At 45.0% G+C, this 15,824-nt stretch overlaps 1 protein-coding gene across 2 annotated transcripts in view; it reads left to right on the top strand.

Moving 5' to 3' along the window:
* Window positions 1-15,824, top strand: part of ADK (adenosine kinase) — a 448,015-nt gene that overhangs the window by 72,439 nt on the left and 359,752 nt on the right. The window contains exon 1 of one of the 2 annotated variants that reach the window (XM_040434742.1): window positions 262-406. The exons of the other annotated variant lie outside the window; for it this stretch is intronic. Within the exon in view, the coding sequence (XP_040290676.1) occupies window positions 393-406 (14 nt within the window). The 5' untranslated portion in view covers window positions 262-392. Of the gene's footprint in view, window positions 1-261; window positions 407-15,824 lie in introns of those variants that run through there. 2 annotated transcript variants of the gene reach the window in all.

Here is a 15,824-nt window from a genome sequence, read left to right on the forward strand (position 1 = left end):
CACAACCTTGTAGGTCTTATTTCCCAGTGAGATCCTCTAACTTGTGGTGAAGTGTATCATTTTCCTATGGACCAGGCTGGCGCTTGGCTACCACGTATCTCGTTGTATCTGGCATTTGCCGCTGTTGTATAGGACGCGTCCAGCAGTGAGGGGTGTCGGCACATGGTGTGGCTGGCAGCCTGGTAGAAGGCAGCGCCTCAGAACTGGGTGGCCAGATGCCCTGTGGGGAGACTGCTAGGCGCGCTTTAGCCAATCGCGGCTCGGATGGGCGGAGCTTCCGGTTTACGGTGGAGAGATATCTGCTCGCCTGGAAGCACGCTGCTTACTGCACAGACCGGTGCCCAGTGCCAACAAGCTGCCTACTGCCATTCTAAGCTGAGGACTGAGACAACATGCCAGCCTTAAGGTAACCGTCCCACTTGTGCTTACCTGCAGCCTGTCCTCATTGTGTGCTCTCACTATTCTGTCACTTCTGCTGATGTGGACAACTTCAGTGTGCACGCTGCCTTTCCCGTCTGCTGCTGCCCTGTGGTGCCTGGCAGTGAATCCAGCTGTGGTCCAGCCTGCATAGATGACTGCTGCGGTTCCTAGGATGAGGGATGACACAGAAAATTGGACCCTGGCATCTGTCAATATTTTTGATGTCCTGATCATTGCATAATGTCAGCCTGAGACCTGTGTGACATTTAGCAGCCTCCACAAACCTCCCCGGTAATGGCTTTTAACCCCATGTGCTCCGCTGCTGCACTTGCTGGAGGGGACAGAACTGGGACAACTTCCAAACCACTTTGCCTAATGAAATGCTTTGCTGACAGTCACACGGTGCTCTGCTAGCGCCTAACAGCATGAGAACCAGTAAGCAAACGGCCATCGGTCTGGTTCAGTACACTGCCGGGACTGGCATGTAGATGACTTGGTGCACTGTACTCGTCGTCACTTTTCTACACCTCACGTGTGCCGTGGCCGTCAGTTTTAAGATTTCCTTACGGTTCTTTGTTTTCATTATTTGTGGTACATTTAATGAGAATTCATGGATACCTGTAAAATATCCACAAAAGCCCTTGCAGAAGGCACGTATAGCACTAAAGAGTTGGTTCAGGTTGGCACCTAGTCATTGCATCTGGCAGGAAGCCTTTCTCACCTATGTAATAAGTCTCCGTGCCTTCTTGGCTCACATTTAGTAAAAGTCCATTTAGCTGCTGTCGCCACAAGTGACCTTTTGTAGGGTATATACAGAATACCTAACCAAGCTTGTATCTTGACTCTGCCCTGGCATGCAGCTGATCACTAGCTCTAGTATTTGGGGGCAACTGATGGCACATCAACAAGTGATTGCTGGAGCCTGAGAGTGGTGACACTGGTTATCTGCATGCAAAGTGGGACCTCCATAAACCAGGACATCCACAGATGCTTGATTGAGGTGTAGGGGATTTTGAGGCCAAGTCAACACCCCGAACTGTCATGTCCTTCAAACCATTTCTGAATAATGTTTGTGGTAAGGCAGGACAAAGTAGTCTAATTAGAGGTGTCACTGTCATTACGGAATACTATGGCAGGAGCCAAGAGTTGCCCAGAGCATCATTCAACCTGCATTGGCTTGCATCTTTCCATAGTGCATCCTGGTGCCATGTTGACTCCAGGTGAGCAACAAAAATGCACCCAGCCATACTTATGATGTATAATACATTTATTCCACTTCCACTGCACAATGTACACAGTACAGCCTGGACTTTCTGGTGTAAGTGGTAACCCGTTTTCAGATTCCATTCTTTTCTTATCCATAAGCAGCCGATGAGAAATGTTCCTCTACATTGCACAGGTGAGCCTTAGAGTTCAAGTAGTCTAGTGGTCATGGTAGCCATTGGAAGAGGCAGTCTATGGGTATGGTGTTAATGGACTTCCAGACGATGTCCATGGTTTAAGGACTTCACATATACTCCAGTTTAAGTGCTAAATATACTTTTCTAAGTGCCATGTTGCTAATGGTGCCCAGTATAGAGAGATTCAGGCTAAAATGAAACTTCTCAATTTGCAGTATATGATCACATTCTGAATAGTCTTTTATACATTTGTACAGCTGTGTTCCTGGCACTGGTTCTAAATGTAGTTCTAATTACATTGTATTTATAGCTGGAGTGAGATTGCCGTTCTGTGATTATAGATATCTCCGCAGTATCGTAGATTGTTCTAGATAATCTGGATCAGTGTGGCAATGCAGTTACCATAATTCATATGAACTTCATATAATTTACGTACTTAGTTTAATCTTCTCTGTATTCTGGTACTATTGATTATTTCAGAAAAGCTAATGCATCACTTGTTTTCAGTCAATTTTATGTTCTTGATTGAGCAACCACAATCTCTTATGAAAGGTGCCCATTTACCTTCAATAGTTGTCAATCGAAAGCTATCCTGCCCAACGCCTTCGTACATCCTTGGCTCAGCCGAACACGTATGTCTTTTCAATGGGGGGGAGAGGAGAAAACCACGTCCAGATATCTGACTACTGCTTATCTTCTGGGAAAACAAAAGGTTTGGGCACTATAAAGCACCCAATCCTTCTGTCCCCCAGCATCATCTGTCGGGACACCATGCATACAGGATTGTTGGGCAGTCCTGCTGGTTCGGCCGACAGTAGCCTAGTGTGCATGGGGACCTGGCCTGTGCTGTACTTTTTACTTTGGTTACAAATTGAGTTTGAGACTGTAATACCCCTAGTCACACATACAGATAAACAAATGCATTATGGGGTTATGCCCCCATTACATGTTATTTTAAAGAGGACCTTACATTGGTCTGTAGTAAGGCTACTTTGACACGTACGGCAGAGGGATCCGGCAATCTGCATACAAACGGACAGCATTTGTGCAGACCAGAAGGATGGATCCGGCATTGCAGTATTTTTTAATGCCAGATCCGGCACTAATACATTTCAATGTAAATTAATGCCGGATCCGGCATTCCGGCAACTGATCCAGAATTCTGGACTGAGATAATACCGCAGCATGCTGTGGTATTTCCTCCGTCCAAAACGCCGTTTAGTGACTGAACTGAAGACATCCTGATGCATCCTGAACAGATTGCTCTCCTTTCAGAATGCATGGGGATGAAACTAATCTGTTCTTTTCTGGTATTGAGCCCCTATGACAGAACTCAGTGCTGGAAAAGAAAAACGCTAGTGTGAAAGTACCCCAAGTGAGATAAATATTTGTACCTGCGGGGTACTCGCCCGCTGTGCTGCCACTTTTGCGCTCAGTATGCTAATACTGAGCATCGGAGCAATGGGGAGGAGACGCAGTCTTTCTCTATGGGCGTCTCCTTCTCCTCTGGCTGTAGCGTTGTCCAATCGCAGCGCAGAGCGTCATAGCCAGGGAGGATTGGACAGCGCTACAGTGAGGGGACTGCATCTCCTCCCCATTGCGCCAATGTTCAGTATTGGAGTACTGAGCGTGAAATTTGCGGGGGGCCATAACAGGGCGCAGGAGCGCTATTAAAAAAAAACAGGCAGGGTGGCAGCATCAACGGGGGGTACTCCACAGGTACAGATATTTCTCACTTACTACAAGCCAATAATAGGTCCTCTTTAATATCATTCAACATTAAAAACTAGTTACTTTTTTTTAAATTTACTGTAGAAAACATGTGACTAAAGGTGCATTTAGACGCACCAATAATTGTCCAGATTATCAGGAATGACCGTTCCTGATCATCTGGCCGTCTAAATGTGCCGCCATACACCCGTTGAAGCGAAACACTTGTTCATTGGGTGATTTTGTCTCTCTTGCAGGCTGCACCGATCATGGCTTCTGGGCAGCAGATTGTGTGCTCTAGACAGCGTTCTGCTGCTTAGGAACCATGATTCTGTATGGGGACGAGGGATCACAATAGCGATCTCCCGTCCTCATTCAGTGAAGGAGATCGTGTAAATGTGCAGTCTCCTTCACTGAACGAGCAGCTTACTGTCGGGAAGGAAATCTTACTTTCTGGCAGTCGGCCTGTCTAAACCAGCCTTTACTCTATTTACTCAATTATAATGCCACCTCTGCTGTTTAATATGTATATAGTAATGTGACCACCTCCGGTGAACATGCATACATGCTCAATTCAATTTTTCAACTGCTATCAGCCATTTCTACTGTTAGAGGTTGTCCTGGCTTTTTTAAAATGATGACCTATACTCAGGATAGGTCATCCATACCGGATCGGCGGGGTTCCAACATCCCCGCCCATAAACTGAATGGGGAGACGCAGCGCGCACGTGCCATCTCTTCCTGCTGCTGCAGTCCCATAGACATACGGCAGCGGACAGGAAGAGAAGGGAGACGACACGTGTGCAGTATCGCCGTACATCTGATCGGCGGGGGTGTCGAACACCCGCCTATACGATATTGATGACCGATCCTGAGTATTGGCCATCCATATTAAAAGCCTGGACAATCCCTTTAAGGCCACTATACACTGTCCAAACATCGGGCAGATAATTACTAACAAATGTTTGTAGGAACGCTTGTTAGTGACAATCTGATGGTGTAAAGGTGCCACCAATTACCAGATAAACGAGGTAATATGATTGCTTGTGCAGGCACCTAACATCGTTTGCCGGCAGCAGATCATGCTGTCTAAACATGCTCTGCTGCCTGCAAACAGTAATTCTGTATGGGGATGAGCAATGCCTCCTTCCCATACTGTAGAGGAGATTGCCACATGTAAATAGAGGTCTCCTTCACTGACGAGCAGGCGATTGCCAGAAGGAACGTTTGCCTCTCTACAATTGCCTTTAGAAGGTGTTACATTCACATAGTCAGTGTTTGATCAGTGTTTTCCATCAGTGATTCGGAGCCAAAATCAGGTGCAGCTCTAAACACAGAATAGGTGCAAGTCTTTGCATTATACCTTCTCTGGGTAGGATCCACTCATGGGTTTGGCTCACAATCACTGTTTAATATCGCTGATCAAACACGGACAGTGTGAAAGCTGCCTTAAGGAGCCCTGTTCAGGATCGTAGGTGCTATCACCTAAATAGTTTGCCAAAGGTCTAAACGGCATCTGCTGCCAGTAAACAATGGGGACAAGTGATGGCATTAGAGATTAGGGGTGCACCGAAATGAAAATTCTGGTCCGAAACCGAAAATTCAGGATGCCCTTGACCGAAAACCGAAACTGCCTTTTTGCCCAAATACTTTTAAAATACTTTTTTTTTAATGATTGGCGCTGTTATGGAGAGGGGGATCTGTGGGTGGCTCTGTTATGGAGAGGGGGATCTGTGGGTGGCGCTGTTATGGAGAGGGGGATCTGTGGGTGGCGCTGTTATGGAGAGGGGGATCTGTGGGTGGCGCTGTTATGGAGAGGGGGATCTGTGGGTGGCGCTGTTATGGAGAGGGGGATCTGTGGGTGGCGCTGTTATGGAGAGGGGGATCTGTGGGTGGCGCTGTTATGGAGAGGGGGATCTGTGGGTGGCGCTGTTATGGAGAGGGGGATCTGTGGGTGGCGCTGTTATGGAGAGGGGGATCTGTGGGTGGCGCTGTTATGGAGAGGGGGATCTGTGGGTGGCGCTGTTATGGAGAGGGGGATCTGTGGGTGGCGCTGTTATGGAGAGGGGGATCTGTGGGTGGCGCTGTTATGGAGAGGGATCTGTGGGTGGCGCTGTTATGGAGGGGGGGGATATGTGCACTGTTATGGGCATAACAGTGCACAGATCCCTTTCCCCATAACAGTGCACAGATCCCTTTCCCCATAACAGTGCACAGATCCCCCCTCCCCATAGCAGTGCCATAGACCGATCCCCCTACCCATAACAGCCCCGGCCCTGCTGCTCACAGCAGACTAATCACTCACTGCATCTTTATTTTACCTTACAATCGTCACGCTCCAGTAAGAACTCTGCAGGCAGAGCGGAGGGCGGAGTAACGTCACTTACTCACGTGACGCACCTGCTCCGCCCACTTTATGAATGAAGGAGGCGGAGCAGGCGCGTCACGTGAGTAAGTGACGTTACGCCGCCCTCCGCTCTGCCTGCAGAGTTCTTACTGGAGCGTCAAGGTGAAATAAAGATGCAGTAAACCGCCCGCCCGGCGCCCCGCCCGCAGATGGTGGGTGACAAATCCCACACCCCATATTTTCGGCCGATATGTAACAATATCGGCCGAAATGGATTAGGTACATTTTCGGCCGCCGAAATTTCGGTGCACCCCTATTAGAGATCTATCCTCCCCATACTGTGGAGGAGATTGCCGCATCTCCACTGAAGAGTAGGCAAATTGTCTACTCCATTGAGCAGTGTAAAGGGGCCTTTACAGGGAGAAAGTTTCAGCAGAAAGGGCACGCCTCCTGATGTGCCGGCCTGAAGATAACCTAGCAGAACAATGAATGGGTAGATGGCTGGATCCATGTGAGGCACAGGAGGGGTTCTAGCTTTGTCATGTACCATATAATGTTTGATTTTCACTTTTTTTTTTTTTTTTTTTTTCATCATGGGCAATACAGGAACAAATAATTGTATTCCCAATAATTGTCCCTTGTAAAGGTGCCGCAGAGCATGCAACAAATGAGCATACGCTTAGTCTTTTGGATGGTTGCATCTTTAATTTGGCACCTAAAATCTTTGTCGGCCGACGGCCGCACATTCCTAAGCAATGAACAAGGATGTGCTGCCAGCATTAAAAAAAATCAGTTATTGGAGTAATGTTCGTAGTAGCGATCTTTCTTCCCCATACATAAGGGGTTATTGCTACATGCGAATGCAGGTGATTGAGCGGGCAATGATGGCAAACTAAAGGCTCGTACCCATATAAGTAGGCCCTTATGTAGTGAGTGCTCTTTTATTATGCAGTGAACTGTGTATTGTTGATCTTGTACCATGACGATTTATAATAGGCTTGTGTGCACGAACTGGCTTAGGTCCGCCTTTATAGCTAAAACTAGGACCTAGTCCAAAGTATGGCCAAAGGATCACATTTTCTATTCTACTTTTTTCTCTGTGCAGTTTGGTTTGCGCCTTCAAATCTGAAATTGATGCTGAATGTTGATCTGTAGTGCAGTTTGAGTATACTCCTTGTACGTTCCTTGAAAATTCAGTTTACAAGGTGCCTTCAATAAGTGATTGATTCAGAACAAGTATTGGTTGTCCAGAGCATTCTGGGACATTGGTGTTGCCTGTGCTGATAAGCAGTGCGTGTAAATCCACAGCTGGGAGAAGTAGATTGTGCATGGGTATTGCCATCTGTTTTCTGCTTTGCTGTGTGAAGTATGCACTGCTGTTTCCTGTGCTTGCTGCCCTCCTGCCCAGGAGTGTTGTTTTAAAGTTAATAAGTACAGTATCTGAAAGCTCTTCTGTGCAGGGACACAAATCCTTTGCACTTGGGTAAGGGTACTTTTCACACTTGCGTTTTTCTTTTCCGCCATAGAGTTCTGTCCTAGGGGCTCTATACTGGAAAAGAACTGATCAGTTTGATCCCCATGCATTCTGAATGGAGAGCATTCCGTTCAGGATGCATCAGGATGTCTTCAGTTCATTGTTTTTTGACTGACCAGGCAAAAGATAAAACCGCAGTATGCTACGTTTTTATCTGTGGCCAAAAAAAAATAATGACTTGCCTGAATCCGGCTTTTTTTTTTTACATAGGAATGTATGCGCAGACCGGTAACAAATGTGAAAAAAAAATCGAAACTGATCCATTCTTGCAATGAATTTGTAAGACTGATCAGGATCCTGATCAGTCTTAAAATGCAATCAGTTGGCATACTTTTTGCCAAATCCGGCAGGCAGTTCCGGCGACGGAACTGCCTGCTGGATTCCTGTGTCGCAAGTGTGATAGTAGCCTAAGGCCTCATGCACACGACAGTATTTTTTTCACTGTCCGCAAAACGGGGTTCCGCTCCGTGATCAGTTTCCGTTTTTGTTTCCGTGTGTCTTCCTTGATTTTTGGAGGATCACCAGACAAGTAAAAAAAATCTAAGTCAAGTTTGCCTTGCAAATGATAGGAAAAAAACGGACGCGCGGATGACAATCGTGTGCCTCCGTGTTTTTTCACGGACCCATTGACTTGAATGGGTCCGCGAACCGTTGTCTGTGAAAAAAAATATGACAGGTCATATTTTTTTGACTGACTGGAATCACGGATCACGAACGCGGATGACAAACCTGTGACGAGCCTGTGAGATCCAGCCCCCTGGATCTCACAGGCCAGAAGCTGTATGAGTAATACACACTGTATTACTCTTACAGCTAATGCATTCCAATACAGAAGTATTGGAATGCATTGTAAAGGGGATTAGACCCCCAAAAGTTGAAGTCCCAAAGTGGGACAAAAATAAAGTGGAAAAAAAAGTTTAAAAAAAGTTTCTGTAAATTACAGAATCAGAGCCATAAATATTTGAGTTTTGTTTGGCTGTTAACCCTTGCTTTGTAACTGGAAAAAAATTATTAAAATGGAAAATCTGCCAAAAAAGTGAAATTTTGAAATTGTATCTATTTTCCATTCTTGTGGAACACCTAAAGGGTTAACAAAGTTTGTAAAATCAGTTTTGAATACCTTGAGGGGTATAGTTTCTAGAATGGGGTTATTTTTGGGTAGTTTCTATTATGTAAGCCTCACAAAGTGACTTCAGACCTGAACTGGTCCTTTAAAATGTGGGTTTTTGAAAATTATCTGAAAAATTTCAAGGTTTGCTTCTAAACTTCTAACATCCCCAAAAAATAAAATGTCATTCCCAAAATGATCCAAACATGAAGTAGACATATGGGGAATGTAAAGTAATAACTATTTTTGTAGGTATTACTATGTATTATAGAAGTAGAGAAATTGAAACTTGGTATTTTTTTTATAAATAAAAATGAATTCTTTTGACTTCATTTTACCAGTGTCATAAAGTACAATATGTGATGAAAAAACTATCTCCGAATGGCCCGGATAAGTCAAAGCGTTTAAGTTATCGCCACATAAAGTGACACTGGTCAGATTTGTAAAAAATGACCTGGTCCTTTAAGGTGAAAATGAGCCCGGTCCCTAGGGGGTTAAAATAACTTTTTTTTTTTCTGTATGGTAAACAGCTGCAGAGAGATTTGCGTTTTGAGTATATTATATTGGAGCATCGGTGGTGGGGGGGGGGGGGGGGGGGGCTATTCCTTGGAGCACTGCTTTTGTAACACCCCTTTGCTCTGCACACTCCCCCTTCCACTTGATTGACAGGGCTAGACAGCCTACTGGTGAGGGCAGATCAGTGTCCTAGCGTGCACATAACATATACACTACTTACCATAGCCTTATCATAATGTGCCACTGTTTTATAAAGGAAAGCAGCCATGATTTTGTGCCCAGTGCAATCAGTTCAATCCCCCAATATCCAATTCATTATGCCTATGATTTTTTTTTTTTCCCTATAGAAATGTTCCCCCAACAATACTTTTGAGTTCTTGTGTGTCTCCAAACTTGGTTGATTACGGAGTAAAGCTATAGTTAGCCTTGTAAATTCCTGGCCTTTAGCCTTGTTTTCCTAGTTTGTTTTATTTTCTTTTTATAGCTCTTTCACATTTGACTGGATTTATTCAATGCATAAAAAAACACCTTTCAAATATTCTCTTTTAGGCCTCTTTCACACTTGCGTTGTCCGGATCCGGCGTGTACTCCACTTGCCGGAATTACACGCCGGATCCGGAAAAACGCAAGTGTACTGAAAGCATTTGAAGACGGAACCGTCTTCCAAATGCGTTCAGTGTTACTATGGCACCCAGGACGCTATTAAAGTCCTGGTTGCCATAGTAGTAGTGGGGAGCGGGGGAGCGGTATACTTACAGTCCGTGCGGCTCCCGGGGCGCTCCAGAATGACGTCAGAGCGCCCCATGCGCATGGATGACGTGATCCATGTGATCACATGATCCATGCGCTTGGGGCGCCCTGACGTCACTCTGGAGCGCCCGGGGAGCCGCACGGACGGTAAGTACACTGCTCCCCCGCTCCCCGCTACACTTTACCATGGCTGCCAGGACTTTAGCGTCCCGGCAGCCATGGTAACCACTCTGAAAAAGCTAAATGTCAGCTCCGGCAATGCGCCGAAACGACGTTTAGCTTAAGGCCGGATCCGGATCAATGCCTTTCAATGGGCATTAATTCCGGATCCGGCCTTGCGGCAAGTGTTCCGGATTTTTGGCCGGAGCAAAAAGCGCAGCATGCTGCGGTATTTTCTCCGGCCAAAAAACGTTCCGTTCCGGAACTGAAGACATCCTGATGCATCCTGAACGGATTTCTCTCCATTCAGAATGCATTAGGATAATCCTGATCAGAATTCTTCCGGCATAGAGCCCCGACGACGGAACTCTATGCCGGAAGACAAGAACGCAAGTGTGAAAGAGCCCTAAAAAAAAAAAAAAAAGCCAGTCTTGCCTTACTGCCAATGGCAGTGTGCATTAGAAATTTGACAGTGGCCTTGAGCACTATGAAGATCAAACATTTCCAGTTGGGTTATCTGCCTTGTGACTGTTGCATCCATGCTTATATAGGGCTCACATGTCCTGTCACTACTTCAGAATGTGCATCAGTGATCGACATGAATTCTTGAAGACAGTTTTAGAGTTATTATTATTAGGACAACAATTGAATAACTTTTACAGTCAGTGGTTGAAACCAGACAGTAAAATTTAAACATTAAAGGGATTTTCAAAGATAACATAATTTATTGGCTATGTAGGTTAAATGCCCAGTATCAGATCATTGGGGACAAAGCTGCAGTACCCAGAGGAGCTGCCTGTAAGTATATGAGCAATATAAACAATTGAGGCCCACACCAATCTGATACTGATGGACTATCCTTGGTATAGGCCATCAATATTATCTTGTAAAACCCCTTTAGCAGAAAAATAACTTGAAGGAGTTGTCGGGGTTATACATAGTGATGGATTAGTGTCACCCTGCTCAGTGATGGTGGCCGTGTCAAGTTAGTGCAGAGCAGATCAGCTCCCTTTCACTTAAATCTGATGTTGACCTATTCTGAGGACAGGTAATCAATATCTACAACCTGGACAGTACATCAGAAAATATTTGTTTTACTTCAAGAACACCAGATAACCACACTGACTCTAAAGTGTAACATTTTGCTCATCATGAACTCAACTTCAGTCATGTATCAAGGTTCATCGGGGGACATATTCATAAGCCTTCCAGTGTATACTAGATCAGTGTTCCCCAACTCCAGCCCTTGTGGCCCACCTTCCGGTCATGTTTTCAGGATATCCTTAGTATTGAGCAGGTGATATAGTTAGTGTTGATGCATCAGGACTTGCCTCAGGCATTCATTCTGTGGGATATTCTCAAATCATGACCGGTAGGTGGCCCTGAGGACTGGAGTTGGGGAGCACTGAACTAGATTATGGATACATGGGACTGCATCAGATAATGACACTAATGATCAAGCTAGCTTCATCAATAGTGTCTCCATCTGATGCCGGCCCAGCTTGTATTAATGTGTAATGCCTACTGCTTGGAGCATATACATCACACCAGAGAGACTACTCTGCTTGGCGATTGTTTCTTGAATGGTCTATTGACTCTATCACGCCATGTTATCATTGTTGTTTGGATGCCTTTAACCACCTCAGGACCGCCGTACGCAGGATTGCGTCTTTGCGGCGGTCCTGTTGTTCTGGGTGGACGCGCCGATGCGTCCTCTCGCGAGACGCGAGATTTCCTGTGAACGCGCGCACACAGGCGCGCGCGTTCACAGGATCGGAAGGTAAGCGAGTGGATCTCCAGCCTGCCAGCGGCGATCGTTCGCTGGCAGGCTGGAGATGTGATTTTTTTAACCCCTAACAGGTATATTAGACGCTGTTTTGATAACAGCGTCTAATATACCTGCTACCTGGTCCTCTGGTGGTCCCCTTTGTTTGGATCGACCACCAGAGGACACAGGCAGCTCAGTAATATGTTGCACCAAGCACCACTACACTACACCCCCCCCCCCCCGTCACTTATTAACCCCTTATTAGCCCTTGATCACCCCTGATCACCCCATATAGACTCCCTGATCACCCCCCTGTCATTGATTACCCCCCTGTCATTGATCACCCCCCTGTAAAGCTCCATTCAGATGTCCGCATGATTTTTACGGATCCACTGATAGACTGATCGGATCCGTAAAAATCATACGGACGTCTGAATGCAGCCTTACAGGGGAGTGATAAATGACGGAGGTGATCACCCCATATAGACTCCCTGATCACCCCCCTGTCATTGATCACCCCCCTGTAAAGCTCCATTCAGATGTCCGCATGATTTTTACGGATCCACTGATAGACTGATCGGATCCGTAAAAATCATACGGACGTCTGAATGCAGCCTTACAGGGGAGTGATCAATGACTGTGGTGATCACCCCATATAGACTCCCTGATCACCCCCCTGTCATTGATTACCCCTCTGTCATTGATCACCCCCCTGTAAAGCTCCATTCAGATGTCCGCATGATTTTTACGGATCCACTGATAGACTGATCGGATCCGTAAAAATCATACGGACGTCTGAATGCAGCCTTACAGGGGAGTGATCAATGACTGTGGTGATCACCCCATATAGACTCCCTGATCACCCCCCTGTCATTGATTACCCCTCTGTCATTGATCACCCCCCTGTAAAGCTCCATTCAGATGTCCGCATGATTTTTACGGATCCACTGATAGACTGATCGGATCCGTAAAAATCATACGGACGTCTGAATGCAGCCTTACAGGGGAGTGATCAATGACTGTGGTGATCACCCCATATAGACTCCCTGATCACCCCCCTGTCATTGATTACCCCTCTGTCATTGATCACCCCCCTGTAAAGCTCCATTCAGATGTCCGCATGATTTTTACGGATCCACTGATAGACTGATCGGATCCGTAAAAATCATACGGACGTCTGAATGCAGCCTTACAGGGGGGTGATCAATGACAGTTGGGTGATCACCCCATATAGACTCCCTGATCACCCCCCTGTCATTGATCACCCCCCCTGTCATTGATCACCCCCCTGTCATTGATCCCCCCCCCCCCCCCCCCCCCCCCCCTCTGTAAGGCTGCATTCAGTCTTTTTTTTGGCCCAAGTTAGCGGAATTTTTTTTTTTTTCTTACAAAGTCACATATTCCACTAACTTGTGACAAAAAATAAAATCTCACATGAACTCACCATACCCCTCACGGAATCCAAATGCGTAAAATTTTTTAGACATTTATATTCCAGACTTCTTCTCACGCTTTAGGACCCCTAGAATGCCAGGGCAGTATAAATACCCCACATGTGACCCCATTTCGGAAAGAAGACACCCCCAGGTATTCCGTGAGGGGCATATTGAGTCCATGAAAGATTGAAATTTTTGTCCCAAGTTAGCGGAACGGGAGACTTTGTGAGAAAAAAATAAAAAATATCAATTTCCGCTAACTTGTGCCAAAAAAAAAAAATTTCTATGAACTCGCCATGCCCCTCATTGAATACCTTGGGGTGTCTTCTTTCCAAAATGGGGTCACATGTGGGGTATTTATACTGCCCTGGCATTCTAGGGGCCCCAAAGCGTGAGAAGTCTGGTATCCAAATGTCTAAAAATGCCCTCCTAAAAGGAATTTGGGCCCCTTTGCGCATCTAGGCTGCAAAAAAGTGTCACACATCTGGTATCGCCGTACTCAGGAGAAGTTGGGGAATGTGTTTTGGGGTGTCATTTTACATATACCCATGCTGGGTGAGATAAATATCTTGGTCAAATGCCAACTTTGTATAAAAAAATGGAAAAAGTTGTCTTTTGCCAAGATATTTCTCTCACCCAGCATGGGTATATGTAAAAAGACACCCCAAAACACATTCCCCAACGTCTCCTGAATACGGCGATACCAGATGTGTGACACTTTTTTGCAGCCTAGGTGGGCAAAGGGGCCCACATTCCAAAGAGCACCTTTCGGATTTCACTGGTCATTTACCTACTTACCACACATTAGGGCCCCTGGAAAATGCCAGGGCAGTATAACTACCCCACAAGTGACCCCATTTTGGAAAGAAGACACCCCAAGGTATTCCGTGAGGGGCATGGCGAGTTCCTAGAATTTTTTATTTTTTGTCACAAGTTAGTGGAAAATGATGATTTTTTTTTTTTTTTTTTTTTCATACAAAGTCTCATATTCCACTAACTTGTGACAAAAAATAAAAACTTCCATGAACTCACTATGCCCATCAGCGAATACCCTGGGGTCTCTTCTTTCCAAAATGGGGTCACTTGTGGGGTAGTTATACTGCCCTGGCATTCTAGGGGCCCAAATGTGTGGTAAGGAGTTTGAAATCAAATTCTGTAAAAAATGACGAGTGAAATTCGAAAGGTGCTCTTTGGAATGTGGGCCCCTTTGCCCATCTAGGCTGCAAAAAAGTGTCACACATCTGGTATCTCCGTACTCAGGAGAAGGTGGGGAATGTGTTTTGGGGTGTCTTTTTACATATACCCATGCTGGGTGAGAGAAATATCTTGGCAAAAGACAACTTTTCCCATTTTTTTATACAAAGTTGGCATTTGACCAAGATATTTATCTCACCCAGCATGGGTATATGTAAAAAGACACCCCAAAACACATTCCCCAACTTCTACTGAATACGGAGATACCAGATGTGTGACACTTTTTTGCAGCCTAGGTGGGCAAAGGGGCCCACATTCCAAAGAGCACCTTTCGGATTTCACTCGTCATTTTTTACAGAATTTGATTTCAAACTCCTTACTACACATTTGGGCCCCTAGAATGCCAGGGCAGTATAACTACCCCACAAGTGACCCCATTTTGGAAAGAAGAGACCCCAAGGTATTTCGTGATGGGCATAGTGAGTTCATGGAAGTTTTTATTTTTTGTCACAAGTTAGTGGAATATGAGACTTTGTAAGAAAAAAAAAAAAAAAGAAAAAAATCATCATTTTCCGCTAACTTGTGACAAAAAATAAAAAGTTCTATGAACTCACTATGCCCATCAGCGAATACCTTAGGGTGTGTATTTTCCGAAATGGGGTCATTTGTGGGGTGTTTGTACTGTCTGGCCATTGTAGAACCTCAGGAAACATGACAGGTGCTCAGAAAGTCAGAGCTGCTTCAAAAAGCGGAAATTCACATTTTTGTACCATAGTTTGTAAACGCTATAACTTTTACCCAAACCATTTTTTTTTTACCCAAACATTTTTTTTTAATCAAAGACATGTAGAACAATAAATTTAGAGCAAAATTTATATATGGATGTCGTTTTTTTTGCAAAATTTTACAACTGAAAGTGAAAAATGTCATTTTTTTGCAAAAAAATCGTTAAATTTCGATTAATAACAAAAAAAGTAAAAATGTCAGCAGCAATGAAATACCACCAAATGAAAGCTCTATTAGTGAGAAGAAAAGGAGGTAAAATTCATTTGGGTGGTAAGTTGCATGACCGAGCAATAAACGGTGAAAGTAGTGTAGGTCAGAAGTGTAAAAAGTGGCCTGGTCTTTCAGGGTGTTTAAGCACTGGGGGCTGAGGTGGTTAAAAGGGTTTTCCACGATAATTATTATTATTTTTTTTTTTACTGAGGTATCCTCTGGATAGGTCATCAGTATCTGATTGGTGGTCTGACACCTGTGACCCCCATCAATCAGCTGATTTGAGAATTGCTGCTGCCTTCTCTCTGCTTTTCCTAGGTCAAGTGACAATTATATAATTTGTTTGCCTTGAATTTTTTACGTTGATGGAACCATAGGCAACCTGTCGCCAAGAAAATGCAATGCAATCTGCAGGCAGCATGCTTTTAGAACAGGAAAAGCTGAGCAGATTGATTCATAAATGAATAAAATCCAAGTTGTACTGAA

This window comes from Bufo bufo, chromosome 6 (genome assembly GCF_905171765.1).
Source record: "Bufo bufo chromosome 6, aBufBuf1.1, whole genome shotgun sequence".
Taxonomy (NCBI): Eukaryota; Metazoa; Chordata; class Amphibia; order Anura; family Bufonidae; genus Bufo; species Bufo bufo.